This window comes from Oncorhynchus clarkii, chromosome 6 (genome assembly GCF_045791955.1).
Source record: "Oncorhynchus clarkii lewisi isolate Uvic-CL-2024 chromosome 6, UVic_Ocla_1.0, whole genome shotgun sequence".
In the NCBI taxonomy this organism is placed as follows: domain Eukaryota; kingdom Metazoa; phylum Chordata; class Actinopteri; order Salmoniformes; family Salmonidae; genus Oncorhynchus; species Oncorhynchus clarkii.
The window spans coordinates 49012983-49027622 of record NC_092152.1 but is presented as its reverse complement, the minus strand read 5'-3'; the positions used below and the strand labels follow the sequence as shown (position 1 = coordinate 49027622).

General features: G+C 41.6%; 1 protein-coding gene across 4 annotated transcripts in view; it reads right to left on the bottom strand.

Moving 5' to 3' along the window:
• The window catches only part of LOC139411252 (actin filament-associated protein 1-like 2), a 96056-nt gene that overhangs the window by 27348 nt on the left and 54068 nt on the right, over positions 1-14640 (bottom strand). For all 4 annotated transcript variants that reach the window (XR_011634586.1, XM_071157297.1, XM_071157298.1 and 1 more), the window contains 5 exons: positions 3374-3470; positions 2733-2944; positions 1434-1610; positions 775-867; positions 545-635 (listed from right to left, as the gene is read on the bottom strand). Coding sequence is in view for 3 of the 4 variants with exons in the window: in XM_071157297.1 (XP_071013398.1) it covers positions 545-635; positions 775-867; positions 1434-1610; positions 2733-2944; positions 3374-3470 (670 nt within the window). In the remaining variant the exon portion in view is untranslated. The remainder of the gene's footprint in view (positions 1-544; positions 636-774; positions 868-1433; positions 1611-2732; positions 2945-3373; positions 3471-14640) is intronic.

The following is a 14640-nucleotide window of genomic DNA, read 5'->3' as shown; positions in this document are numbered from 1 at the left end:
AAACTTGAGACATCTGTGGCATTGTGTTGTATGATAAACTGCACATTTTAGAGTGGCCTTTTATTGTCCCCAACACAAGGTGCAACTGTGTAATGATCGTGCTGTTTAATAATCTTCTTGATATGCTACACATGTCAGGTGGATGTATTATCTTGGCAAAGGAGAAATATTTGTGCACAAAATTTGAGAGAAATAAAGCTTTTTGTGCATATGGAACATTTCTGTGATCTTTTATTTCAGTTCATGAAACATGGGACTAACACTTTACATGATGCGCTTATAATTGTGTTCAGTATAGTTCAGAATTCGATATTATCATGCAGAAAAAACATACAATGATTATTGATCAAATTTATATTTACTTATTTTTCATTATAGTTATTTTTTCATTCATTTTCACATTTAATACTGACCGCACTTCACTGCTTCACGGAGTCCTCAGTGACTCATTCAGTCCCTACGAAGCAACTTAAGATGGAGCTATTGATAGTCTTTGAAACAGAGCAGCATTTGTTAATGTTGACAAACGGGGGAATTGGCTTACCTTTATCCTTAATTTCCACACTGCTGGGAGCAGAGGGCAGCACCAACATTTTCTCTTCATCCGAGTCTGAAGTCTGAATGACTGTGCTTGACTGCAAGGGAAACAACACATGAAAGGGCAGCATTGAAAGAAAACCTGAGCCACCTTATTCAGTCAAATTTAGTTAATTTAATGTTAATGTTAACTAGGGGCAGGAGTAGCTTTAATTCTTATAGTGGCAGAAGATTTACCCTGCAAGAGTCCAGTCTGTCACACTTGAGTAACAAGGAGAACCTTTGGGACTCTGGCTCATAGTAGGAGGAGCCCTTCACCTCCTCAATGATCTAGGGGACCAGCCGGACAACCAGTAAGAATTGAAAACACATTACACACAACATTTTTTGGTGCAGTTTCCCAAACACAGATTAAGTCTAGTCCTGGGCTAAAAAGAAAGATTAATCTTTTTAGCCCAGGACTAGACTTATTCTTACAGGACTATGCTTAATCTGTGTCCAGGAAACTGCCCCATAACACCTACAGCCATACCCCATAACAAACATACCCTATATCTCCCAATCCTACTGTCCATTTCTCCTATCCTGATAATAACCTGTTAACAACCACCATTTATCTCAGATAGGCTAGGCATGCCTGTTTGGACAATCATGGGTATTACACATCCAAAAAGGCATTTCCTCTTACCCCTCCCTTTGCTCTCTTTCAGTCAATTGCTGTGTCAAACCGTGGGACTATAGTTGCCATGTCTGAGCCAGAACGGCCCATAAGGCAGGAGCCCTCTCCTGTTTCTATAGTGTCAGGCAGTTTGATGTACATGTACACCCCTTGGACAGGACGCTAGTCTATCGCAGTCCTCTGTGGGACTATGCTGTAATGACAAACACCTCCAAACCTTCCTCCATTCCTCCGCCTGCTGGCAGCTCTGGAAGCCCATCACCACTGTGTCGGAACCAGTCACAACTTTGAGCTCGTGCTGCATCTTCTTGTTGTGCTTGGACTTGTAAACCACCTGGCAGCCCCGCAGGTCGAGCTCCAGCAGCGGGTAGAGGTCCTTAGCACATTTGTAGCACTGTGATTCAAAATAGGAAAAGGATACCTGAGCTTGTTGCAGGTGTGTGGGAGTAATTTGATGATATCTTCAAAGAAAAGGAAAACCCACACAACACTCTTGCCAGTATCACTTTGTCTAACATTTTACTAATTTAGCAGCCACTCTTATCCAGAATGACTTACAGGCACAATTAGGGTTAAGTGCCTTGCTCAAGGGAACATCGACAGGTTTTTCACCTAGTCGGCTCTGGGATTCGCCCCCAGCAACATTTTGGTTACTGACCCAACACCCTTAAGCACTAGGCTGCCTGCCCCTCCACTTGTAGCACTAGAAGCAACTTGAAACAGTCAAATAGGACAAACAATTTATGGGCTATTCTGTAAATATAAAGCATGAGCTGGCGCACACCCAGAGAAAATGATTTAGTGTAGAGGTGCTGACTAATGGTGAATAAACTGTAAGCCATAAATTATTGGCTAAAAAACACCAACGTTACAGCATCAATGTGCCTTTTTCAGGGTAATGTCATGAATGCTTGAACCAAGTTATGTTATGTTGCAATTAGTGCAACCAATGACAATAGTGAGGGATGTGTCGTAATTGCTAGATTGATCAGAATGAATTTTAGCGAAACTGTTAAAAGACAACAGTCCACAGCATATTGAATATATTATGCCATTGTTATCATTAGTATTAGCATAACATCAGCATCAACATGCATCAACATTCATCGTTTCATTTAATTTCACCTATATATTTAAATATTTCCAATTTCATTTAATGTTTGTGTAACAGTTAATCTTTTGGTTCAACCATAATGCATAACAAGCATCATCAACAGGGGGAACATACGCTGTAGAAAGAATACATTAATTTACAAGACTTGTTCACAGAAAATATAATTGGTCATAAGAAGGGTCTGAGATCAGTCAATATTCAGACCACTAGGGGTCAATGGTTTTTTATTCTGTGAATACTACATAAAACAGAGCCATACAAACCCTTCCTTCCTTCCAGACATTTCAAGGTTAATGCATTTTTACGGCTATAGTAAGCTACATGGATGAAACATGTTCAAAACACGTTTGTCGACACCTAGCAGATGATCGTACAGTGTTTTGTCCTTAGGAATGTGCTTACCAACAGCAGATTGTTGCGGACGAGAAAGAGTTGTTTGGTCCATTGGCCCAGCCATTTCTTCCTCCATAGGTAGCCACAGATGCGTGACTCAGAAGTAGGCCGCAGACAGGTCTGGGAGGCACTCCACTGGATGTAGTGGGCCCGGTCCTTCACAAACTCCTCATCTTCCTCACCGTATGACTCGTAGTGACTGCTGTCTGAGTCGCCTTTGTCTGGAGAAAACACAGACACTCACGCGAGCACACATGTACACACAGATGATGCATTTCAGTATTTATTTTTTTGACACACCTGTTTGACACCACATTTCAGAATGTGGTAAAAAGAGATACGCTGGGTTTTTACGTAGATTAAAATCCACAGTACACAACTGTGGAAGTTCGAAGGTTTGAGGATGAAAAATAGCACAAATACATGTATAACACATGAATGGAACTTTCTGATGTAATTCTTTGACTGTAGAAATGGCACAAGGTTACATCTATCCCATTGTGAAAGTAACCCAAGTTGCTAGCAATGGCTCTTGACAGAGAGAGAGAGAGCGAGTGAGCGAGAGAGAGAGAGAGAGAGAGAGAGAGAGAGAGAGAGAGAGAGAGAGAGAGAGAGAGAGACTGCTGTATCTAATGACTTGTTGAGCAAACCTGTGGAGGGATTGTCTGGAACAAAAGGCTCAGCCTCCTCGTAGCAGTCCTCATCTAAACCTTCTGGAGGTTGGGGGGGTACCGCCGGCTCCTGGCTCTGAGGTAGGAACACAACAAGTGGTAATGACAGGGAGCCTTCATGACTCACAGGACTGTAGTAGGGCAGTGAGACATGACCTGATCCATGGCTACGTCCCAAATGGCACCCTATTCCCTATATAGTGCACTACTTTGGACCGGGGCCCATGGGTGGGGAATAGGGTGCCATTTGAGACACAGACGAGATCTATCTGTGCTTCAAAGTCTTCGCAATAGGGCTGTTGATTGGTCTAAATTTGTAAACGTGTATTTTTCCATATATGTTTGAATAAAATCAACTATATGTAGGTTACTTTGCCTGATGCTTTAAGCACTGCACTTAAAAATCAAGACACACAAATAAATAAAGAGGGAGCCAGAGATTAATATATCCTAACCAGAAGAAAAATATCTGTTCCCGACCCTCCTCCCGCTGCCTGCTGCTGCTAGCCTTCACAGATTCTGCCATTAACCTCCTGAAGTTGCCGGTAATAGGCTACACCAGCAGTCGGCAACCTTTTCCATTTGGAGTGCCAAGTTATGGTACCATTTCTACTAATCTGCGTGCCAGTTATGATTTTCATATGCACATTTTCGTGGAACAGTTTAATTTAATTTATAATAAAGTCTTCATATCTCAAAATCAATATCATGTGGTTAAATAAAAATTATATCTAAATGAAAATTATACAAATCTAAAAGTAACTTCTATTGCCATTGACAATATGTAAAAATAGCCTACATAAAGCTAAAAAATAAAAACATTGCAGCCAGCAGGTAGAAAATATCCAGATAAAAATAAATATCTTATAAAATTACATAGGCTATGCATAGCCTGTCTGCAAGGAACTTGAAATATTGTTTCAACTATTAACTTGGGTCTGGCCTGCTAGCAAACTAGCAACATTGTATAAACTATTCTGGGCCTTTAGTGCTTGTGCCAGTGAGTTCCGGACAGACAGACACAGCTGTATGCTATTTATGCAAGGATAAAAAATAAATCAGGTAGGCCTTTTATATGACATTTCCAATGGATCAGAGCATGACATTTTTTCACCTTTCATGCTGAGTGGTTATTGAAAGTGAGAGAGCTGGATTTTTTTTCTCAAATAGGCTACGTTGAGGAACTATTGTCATTCTCAATGAATCTAAAAACAGACTTTGTTTACTTACTTCAGCGGTTGTTGATTACTTACATTACTTTGAGAAGCTAAGTTAAAACAATCAGAAGTAGTATCAGATCCCCAAATGGGCTCATTTATAAGCCTACATTTGCGTGCAGGCCAGGTAGCCTAGACCTAGTTCTATGCGTAATCAGGAGCATGTCCTTACTCAAGATTGACAGCCAAACAAAAGACAATGGATAAATTGACAACTCGTAAATGGAATGAAATAAACCAAAACTTTTCCCTCACAAGTGTATCATAGGCTGTGCGCTCTACAGACATGTCCAATCCTACAATGACAATGGTAAGACTGTGTCGTGACTTTACTTTCATTAGTCTGATGACTTTACACTCGCAGCTGCAGCATGGCAATGTTCTGGTCTAGTCTGGGAGTTTAGTTTATTTTCTTCACCTCGTGTAGAGGTTCCAAGTTCCAACCATTTCCAACATGTAGCGACCACTCTACGCTTTTCTGGTGTAATGTTAATTTCAATACCAATTGTTTTATGCACTCTCTGGAAATGGGCGGTTCCGTCAGGCTGACATGCTCTTTGAACTCACTCGAGGCGTGGCAACTTACTGTGCACAGTTTATAGAAGACAAATGATCTTATGGCTCCTAAAATCACATTCCTATATTAACAGAAATACTTTCATAATTTGTCATATTTCATATACAACGTTAAGGACGGAAACTTGACAGATAAAGGTCATGTACTTTTCAAATTACAGTATATCCTAAAATAACCTTTTTAATGACATCACAAAATAAAAACCAATATGACATTAGTTTTCTATAGATCATCTCTGACCATTCCCCACTTTCTTATGTTAGAAGACCTCTCTGGATCTTCTCTGCTTTAATTTAGGACAGGTTGTGAGCTGTCAAACCCGGCCCAGTTCCCTCCTCCCCTCTTCTGTGGGTGAGAGAAGGTCTGGTTACTGTCATCCATTGCCAAGCTGATCTGACCCATTCTGATCCTTACAGGACAATCATGACAACTGTAATAATAATCAATTAAATGCATTAAGAAATTACCGTAACCAAACAAACATTTTAGATGAGAAATTATGGTAATTATTGATAAATGTACTACTGGTGATACTGGTATGCCATCTCCGCGGACACCGCAATGGATTAGTGCACTCAGACAGGCGTGAATCAGACAGGTGTCTCTTGTGCCATATTTAAAAATATATATATTTGCCACTGCTTGACTAAGAATCTTGGTGGGCCAACAACCTATCAACCAAACAATCGACCAGTCGACTAAATGGGGTCAGCCTTACTTCGATAATAGAATACATACAAGTAATTGCCAAAATAAAGGAAACACGTTGTCACGCCCTGGCCATAGAGAGGCTTGACTGATTTCCGTGTTTTAACTGTAACTCAGAAAAATATTTGAAATGGTTGCATGTTGCATTTATATTTTTGTTCAGTATAGTTTAATCCATCTGCATTTCATACATGTATTCACAGGTAAATGCTAATTGAAGCTTTTTAAAATTATTAATATAATTCAAGTTTAAAATCAGAAAATGTATTTCATTTTTGATTTGCATATGATAGCCACATTTTTAAAATACAACATTATTGACACCTTGACACTGAAATGTTCCTGCTAATATTTATATTTTTGGAGGGAAAATATTTGCCTATAAATATTGATTTCATTCACATATCTCCATTTCCATCATGAATCGGAAACTGAGGAAACTCCTGGCTATTGCGGCAATCTATCAATTGTGGAACCTACAACAACGGCGCTCCATGTGGGTTCAACCCATACTGATTTACCGTAGCCGGTATGGAGAATACCATCATCTGGTGCAGGAGCTGCGGTTCGACTATGTGTTGTTCCAGGGCTATTTCAGGCTTGATAAAGCCCAGTTCGATGACCTGCTGTCCAGGATGGGACCTCGTAATGCAAGCACAGACAGAAAATTTGCAAGAGCAGACACGACAATGGTGAGCTGAACATCTCGCCATTTGTCTGAGGTAAATATTGTCAATCAATTCTAGAATCCTGACATGTTATTATCAATTGATAAATATATAATGAGTGAGACAATAGCCTCTATGAATAGATCAGAACAACAACAAAAAGCATTGTAAAGCTAAATGTTTCATAGCCTACATTGAACACATTCTTTATGGGAATTACAGTGCATTCGGAAAGTATTCAGACCCCTTGACTTTTTCCACAATTTGTTATGTCACATCCTTGCTCTAAAATGGATTGAAATAAAAACAAGTCCTCATTAATTTACACAAAGCCAAAACAGGTTTTAAGATTTTTTTTGCAAATTTATTGAAAATGAGAAACAGAAATACCTTATTTACATAATTATTCAGACCCTTTACCATGAGACTTTTCAGCGGCAGGGACTGGGAGACTCTTCAGGATCGGGGTGAAGATGAACGGAGCAAAGTACAGAGATCCTTGATGAAAACCTGCTCCCCTTGAGTGCTCAGGACCTCAGACTGGGGTAAAGTTTCACCTTCCAACAGGGCAACGACCCTAAGCACACAGCCAAGACAATGCAGGAGTGGCTTTGGGACAAGTCTCTGAATGTCCTTGAGTGTCCCAGCCAGAGCCCAGACTTGAACCCGATCTAACATCTCTGGGGAGACCTGAAAATAGCTGTGCAGCGACGTTCCCCATCCAACCTGACAGAGCTTGAGCTAAAGGGTAGAGCTACCACTTTCAAGGAGCGGGACTCTAACCCAGAAGTTTATAAGAAACCCCGCTATGCCCTCCAACAAACCATCAAGATCGAATCGTACTACACCGGCTCAGACGCTCGTCGGATGTGGCAGGGCTTGCAAACCATTACAGACTACAAAGGGATGCACAGCCGCGAGCTGCCCAGTGACACAAGCCTATCAGACAAGCTAAATTACTTCTATGCTCGCTCCGAGGCAAGTAACGCTGAAACATGCATGACAGCATCAGCTGTTTTGGATGACTGTGTGATCACGCTCTCCATAGCCAATTTGAGTAAGACCTTTAAACAGGTCAACATTCACAAGGCCGAAGGGCCGGACAGATTACCAGGACTTGTACTCCAAGCATGCGCTAACCAACTGGCAAGTGTCTTCACTGACATTTTCAACCTCTCCCTGTCTGAGTCTGTAATACCAACATGTTTCAAGCAGACCACCATAGTCCATGTGCCCAAGAACACAAAGGTAACCTGCCTAAATGACTACCAACCTGTAGTACTCACATCTGTAGCCATGAAGTACTTTGAAAGGCTGGTCACGGCCCACATCAACACCATTATCCCAGAAACCCTAGACCCACTCCAATTTGCATACCGCCCCAACAGATCCACAGATGAAGCAATCTCTTTTGCTCTCCACACTTCCCTTTCACACCTAGACAAAATGAACACCTATGAGAGAATGCTATTCATTGACTACAGCTCAGCGTTCAACATCATAGTGCCCTCAAAGCTCATCACTAAGCTAAGGACCCTGTGACTAAACACCTCCCTCTGCAACTGGATCCTGGACTCCCTGACGGGCCGCCCCCAGGTGGTAAGGGTAGGTAACATCACATCCGCCATGCAGATTCTCAAAACGGGGGCCCCTCAGGGGTGCGTGCTCAGTCCCCTCCTGTACTCCCTGTTCACTCATGACTGGACTGCCAGGCACAACTCCAACACCATCATTAACTTCTTATGGCTGCAGGGGCAGTATTGAGTAGCTTGGATGAAAAGGTACCCAGAGTAAACTGCCAGCTCCTCAGTCTCAGTTGCTAATATATGCATATTATTATTAGTATTGGATAGAAAACACTCTAAAGTTTCCAAAACTGTCAAAATATTGTCTGTGAGTATAACAGAACTGATATTGCAGGCGAAACCCTGAGTAAAATCAAACCAGGAAGTGGCTTGTATTTTGAAAACTCCATGTTCCATAGCCTGCCTTTGCTCCATTTAAAGGGATATCAACCAGATTCCTTTTCCTATCGCTTCCTCAAGGTGCCAACAGTCTTCAGACATAGTTTCAGGCTTTAATTTTGAAAAAATGAGCGAGAACGATAACATTGCGTCATTGTATGGCCGGGTGCCAGCAGCGTTTTGTATGCGTAACAGAGTTTGGGCTGCCATTGCCTTTCCCTCTCCTACTGATAAAGACAGTTGCGGTTGATATTTAATCAATTATATATTTTAAAAACAACCTGAGGATTGATTATAAAAAACGTTTGACATGTTTCTGTGGACATTACGGGAAACTATTTGGAATTTGTCTGCGTTGTCGTGACCGCTCTTTCCTGTGGATTTCTGAACATAATGCAGCAAACAAACGGATGTATTTTGGATATAAAAATAATCTTTATGGAACAAAAATAACGTTTATTGTGTAACTGGGAGTCTCGTGAGTGAAAACAATTAATTTGATTGCTTTTCTGATTTTTGTGGCCATGCTACTTCATGCTAAGTGTACATAATGTTTTGTCGGGTGATTCGTAAACTTACACAAACACTTGGATTGCTTTCGCTGTAAAGCACATTTTCAAAATCTGACACGACAGGTGGATTAACAAAAGGCTAAGCTGTGTTTTCCTATATTGCACTTGTGATTTCATGAATATAAATATTTTTAGTAATATTATTTGAATGTGGCGCTATGCAATTCAGCGGTTGTTGATGACAATTATCCTGTTAACGGGATTGCAGCCATAACAAGTTAAGTTTGCTGATGACACAACAGTGGTAGGCCTGATCACCGACAACGATGAGACAGCCTTGGAGGAGGTCAGAGACCTGGCCGTGTGGTGCCAGGACAACAACCTCTCCCTCAACGTGATCAAGACAAAGGAGATGATTGTGGACTACAGAAAAAGGAGGACAGAGCAAGGCCCCATTTTCACCTATGGGGCTGTAGTGGAGCAGGCTGAGAGTTTCAAGTTCCTTGGTGTCCACATCACCAACAAACTATCATGCTCCAAGCACACCAAGACAGTCGCAAAGTGGCCACGACAAAACCTATTCCCCCTCAGGAGACTGAAAAGATTTGGCATGGGTCCTCAGATCCTCAAAAAGTTATACAGCGGCACCATCCAGAGCATTACTGGTTGCATTACTGCTTGGTATGGCAATTGCTTGGCCTCTGACCGAAAGGCACTACAGAGGATAGTGCGTAGGGGCCAGTACATCACTGGGGCCAAGCTTCCTGCCATCCAGGATCTCTATACCAGGCGGTGTCAGAGGAAGGCGCTAAAAATTGTCAAAGACTCCAGCCACCCTAGTCATAGACTGTTCTATCTCCTACCGCACGGCATGCAATACCGGAGCGCCAAGTCTAGGTCCAAAAGGCTTCTCAACAGGTGCTACTCTCAAGCCATAAGACTCATGAACACCTGAACATCTAATCAAATGGCTACCCAGACTATTTGCATTGACCCCCCCCCCTCCTCTTTTACACTGCTGCTATTCTCTGTTTATTATCTATGCAGAGTCACTTTAACTCGACCTACATGTACAGAAAGGAGTCTATAGATGTAGGATATTTTGCCTTTAAATGATTGGGCTGTAGCACAAAGTGTTTCCACTTCATTCAGCTGAGCTCTAAACCTCCTCTTGGAAGTAAATTAGGAAATTAAATGTCTAATTTTAAGATATTTAAAAAAAAATCTTGGCACATTGAATTCACTGCAGAGCTCTTGAAAGGATTTCAGTGTAGTGGTTTTCTGATGAAAAAGGTGTGAAATGGTCTTGATTCCTAGAGTATGCCAAAGATTAAAGTTGGCATCATTCAGGGCTTTTGGCAAGTCTGGGTTGCATACTATAGGCGAGTGAGAACATATTTGGGAGGAAATGCCCAGGTATTTCTTACAGTCCCTCCACGCTAGTAGCGTGCTGTAAATCACAAAGGTTTTGGCTATGTTGCCCACTTCACTAAAGTTATTAATGTGTATGTGACAAATAAAATTTGATTTGATTTGATTTGATGAATATAATTGAGCTTAGGAGCAATGAACCACGGGATTGGGCTTCTATCTGAATCCACGTTGAGTCTTTTTGTGATCCATGTTAGCATGTTGCGGATTTGGGCAGACCAGTAGTACAATTGAAGGGAGGGAAGGGCAAGACCACCCTTAGATTCAGGTTTTGAAAGAGTGGAGAACTTGATCCTAGGTTTTTTATTGCCCCATATAAATTTGGCTGATGCTTTGGTTAGTTGTTTTGAAAAAGGAAATCGGGAGATAGCATGGGAGCATCTGAAATAAATAGTTCAATCTAGGGAGGATGTTCATATGGATGACATTAATTCTTCCGACTAAGCAAATAGGGAGTGAGATCCAGGTTTGGAGATCGTTCTTGATTCGATCCAGGAGTGGAAGATCATTTTCCTTGAAAAGGCTATTCAGATCTGGTGTTGAAACCCCTGTGTCTTCCATTGGAATGGACAGTGTGTCTTTATAGAGCTAGTGAGTGTAAGATTGAGAGGGCAAACTGGATTTCTTAAAAGAAAAACTTAGCATACTGAGCAATTGTGTCTAAAATGGGAGGGATTTCTCAGGGTTGGATATGTAGAGCAAGACATCATCCGCATAGAGAGAAATCTGCAGAAACACCCATAATACTTGGATTGCTCCTTATCAACTCTGCCAGAGGCTCCACCCCCAACAAGTAGAGCAGGGGGGACAGCGAGCACCCTTGTCTTGTGCCCCGTCCCAAAGGGAATCTGTCAGGGCGTTAATAGTCACCATGGCATTTGGATGAGAGTATAGGGACTTAATCCATTTAATAAAGTTTGGGCCCATATTGAACTTTTCTAAGACTGAGAACAGAAAGCTCCACTCCATCCTGTCAAACACCTTCTCAGCATCCAGGGAAGCCAGCAGGACAGGGGTCTTCTGTGCGTTTACTTGATCAATAATATCAAAAAGACGGCGAATGTTATCAGGAGAGTATCTGTCTCTAATAAATCCAGTTTGGTCCGCTTTTATTATTTTGGGAAGAAGAGTGTTTAGTCTTTTGGCGAGCAATTTGGTAATTATTTTGTAGTCGAAATTCAACAAGCTTATGGGCCGGAAGGACGAGCAGGATAGAGGGTCCTTGTCTTTTTTGAGCAACACTGTAATGTGAGCTGTGTGCATAGAGTCTGGGAGAGCTCCGCTTTTGCAAAAATCATCCAGCATTGGCATGAAAATAGGGCTAAGCTGGGGCCAAAAAGCTTTGTAAAACTCTCTGGGGAATCCATCTGGGCCTGGGGACTTACTAGGTGGCATGGAGGTAATTGCCTCCAGGACCTCCTCAGGAGTGAAGGGGGAGTTGAGATCTTCTTGGTCGTTCTCTGATAGTTTAGGTAGCGAGATTCCCTCAAAGAAGGAATGGAGTTCTGCCTCCGTATGTTTTCTCTCAGAAGTATATAGTTTGCAGTAAAAATCATGAAAAGTTAAATTTATATTTTTTGGGTCATGTGACTTCGTCCTCTGCTGTTCGGATAGCCATGATTGTACGCTCTGACTGCTCTTTTTTTAAATTGGTAAGCAAGCAATTTACACGGCATATTGCTAAACTCATGGTATTTCAGTTTAGTAAAGATTATTATTATTTTTTTTTTAAATCTCCCGACTATAGTCCAAGTTCAGTTTGGCTTTGGCTGCTTTAAGTTGACTCTAGGAGGTGCTCTCTGGGGATAGTTTATTTACTTTTTTACAGAGTTCCAGCTCCCTCTCAAGATCTAGCATGTGTGCTTCCATTGCTTTTTTCTTAGAGGAAGCATACACAATTAGATTACCTCTTAGTATGGCTTTGGCAGCTTCCCACATTGTGGCCGGAGAAACAGGAGAGTCTTTGTTGTCTTGTGTGTAGTTGTCTATCCATGTAGTTACCAATGTATGGAACGCTTCATTTGATAACATGGAGGTGTTGAATTTCCAGCTCTTTGACCTCAGAATATTTTTGCAGAGGTCAAAGCGGAGGTGGACAAAGGCGTGATCTGAAAGTGCTATGGGTTCGATTGTACACGTGGCTGAATTTTTGAAAATCTTTGGGATAAAAATGTAATCTATACGGGAGTAGGTGTTATGGACATTAGAGTAGTATATATATTCCATAGATGAGCTATTAGTCTCTCTCCAGATATCTATCATCTCTTTAGTAAGAGAGTTCAACATCTTTGCAGATCTAGGATTTGTGGAGGGGACTTGAGATTATTTGTCCAGGGTTGGGTTGAGGGTACAATTAATATCTCCAGCCAGCACTCCAAAGGAAACACAATGCTCATTGAGCAGGGATATCATTTTTGACATGAAAGCAGTAGTATCTGTGTTAAGGGCATATATGTTTAAGATAGTCATTGGTTGCCCATACAGTGACCCAGTTATCAAAATAAATGTCCCCTCCGGATCAGAAATGTTTTGGTAAATTATGAATGGAACATTCTTATGGATAAGTATGGCTGTACCTCTACTGTTTGACTTGAAAGATGAGAAATACACCTGTCCCACCCAAGCTCTGCGGAGTTTGGCATGTTCGGCATCACAGAGGTGTGTCTCTTGTAATAGCGCAATGTCTGTTTTTACCTTTTTTAGAGCACATAGTATATTTTTCTGTTTTATTGCATGACCTAGACCATGGCAGATCCATGTCAGTAGATTTAAGGTACTAGTCATCATCATCAAACAGTAATCGAACTCTAGTGCAAGTCATCTCTGGGTAAAGGTGGATAATAGTTACAGCTGCTATCACATCAAATTAAAATAAATGGTGTACATAAAAGAACAATCTCTGAACAGCCCAGCCGAGTTCCCAAACAACTCGACACATCCCGTTGGATCTATTACCCCCACGCCCAGTCTCAATTCTGTGTTCCGAATTAACAAAAGAAACCGGGAACAGTTAGCAACGCACAACATCTCCCCTTCCCCACCAAAGAAATGCCTCATCCTCTCCGCCCCGCATTGAGTGACAACGTAGCCCCCGCCCAGACCACATTAAAAAAAGAGGAAGAAAATGAAATCAATAGCCCAGTCTACATATACCTCCTCCAAAGGACATAGGGCTAATCGTTTGGACCAAATAAAACAGAAATGTTGGGGAAAATCCTTAAGAGGGATCTATAGGATAAGTTGTTTGTTTTTATTAAAACGTAATATCAACAGGATAAGGCCATAGGCATAAAATTTACACATTGAGCTTCTCGTTAGGTCTGTAAATGTGTCGTAATCGACAGCCTATGAATGGTGGAGGCCTATGTGAAAATGATAACTACAAATAATAATAATAATAATAAAAATTGGGAAATAAAAGTAGGCTGAAACGTTAGTAGGCCTAGGTTAGGCTATAGAGCCTATCCCTCTCAGGTAAAATAAAATAAATATAAATTAGAAGGCTATAATATCTTTGGATGGTCTTTGGATGGTGGCTATATGTTGTCTTACCTCCTTTTTTTGAATCCCCTAAAGATGCTTCGGTCAACGGAGTATTTCTTCACCTCGTCAAACTCTCTGCGCTTTTGGCGTATTCCAGCTGACAGATCCTGATGTAAAATGAGTTTGGCATTTCCCACTGTAATGGTGTTGATTTTCGCGACCTGTAGGACTCGTTCCTTGTCGGTGAATCTCAGGAAACGTATGGTGATTCGGAGCGGTGGTTGTCTGGCTGCTGGTGGGGGCCTCAGTGCTCAATGGGCCTGTTGGTGGACAGGTGGAGCCACTCGGGAAGTTTGTCTTGCAGGTAGTGGGTCAGTGGCATGTTTCCCTCTTATTTTTCACCCATATTTAATAGAACACAATTATTCCTTCGCCCCCTGTTTTCCAGGTCCTGCATCTTCCAGATGCTCTATTTTATTTTTAGCATACGCTATTGTTTCCATGGCGTCTGTCAGTGAGTTTTCCATGGATAGGATTCGCCCCTCTGCCTCATCCAGGTGCCCCGCGTTGATGGTTATCTTGTTGTTGATGTCAGGCAAAGCATTTTCCATGGTTGTCACCTTGCCCCCTATAGCACTGAGCTGAGAGTTAATGCCATCTAATTTGATGTTGAGTTCTGTACGTTG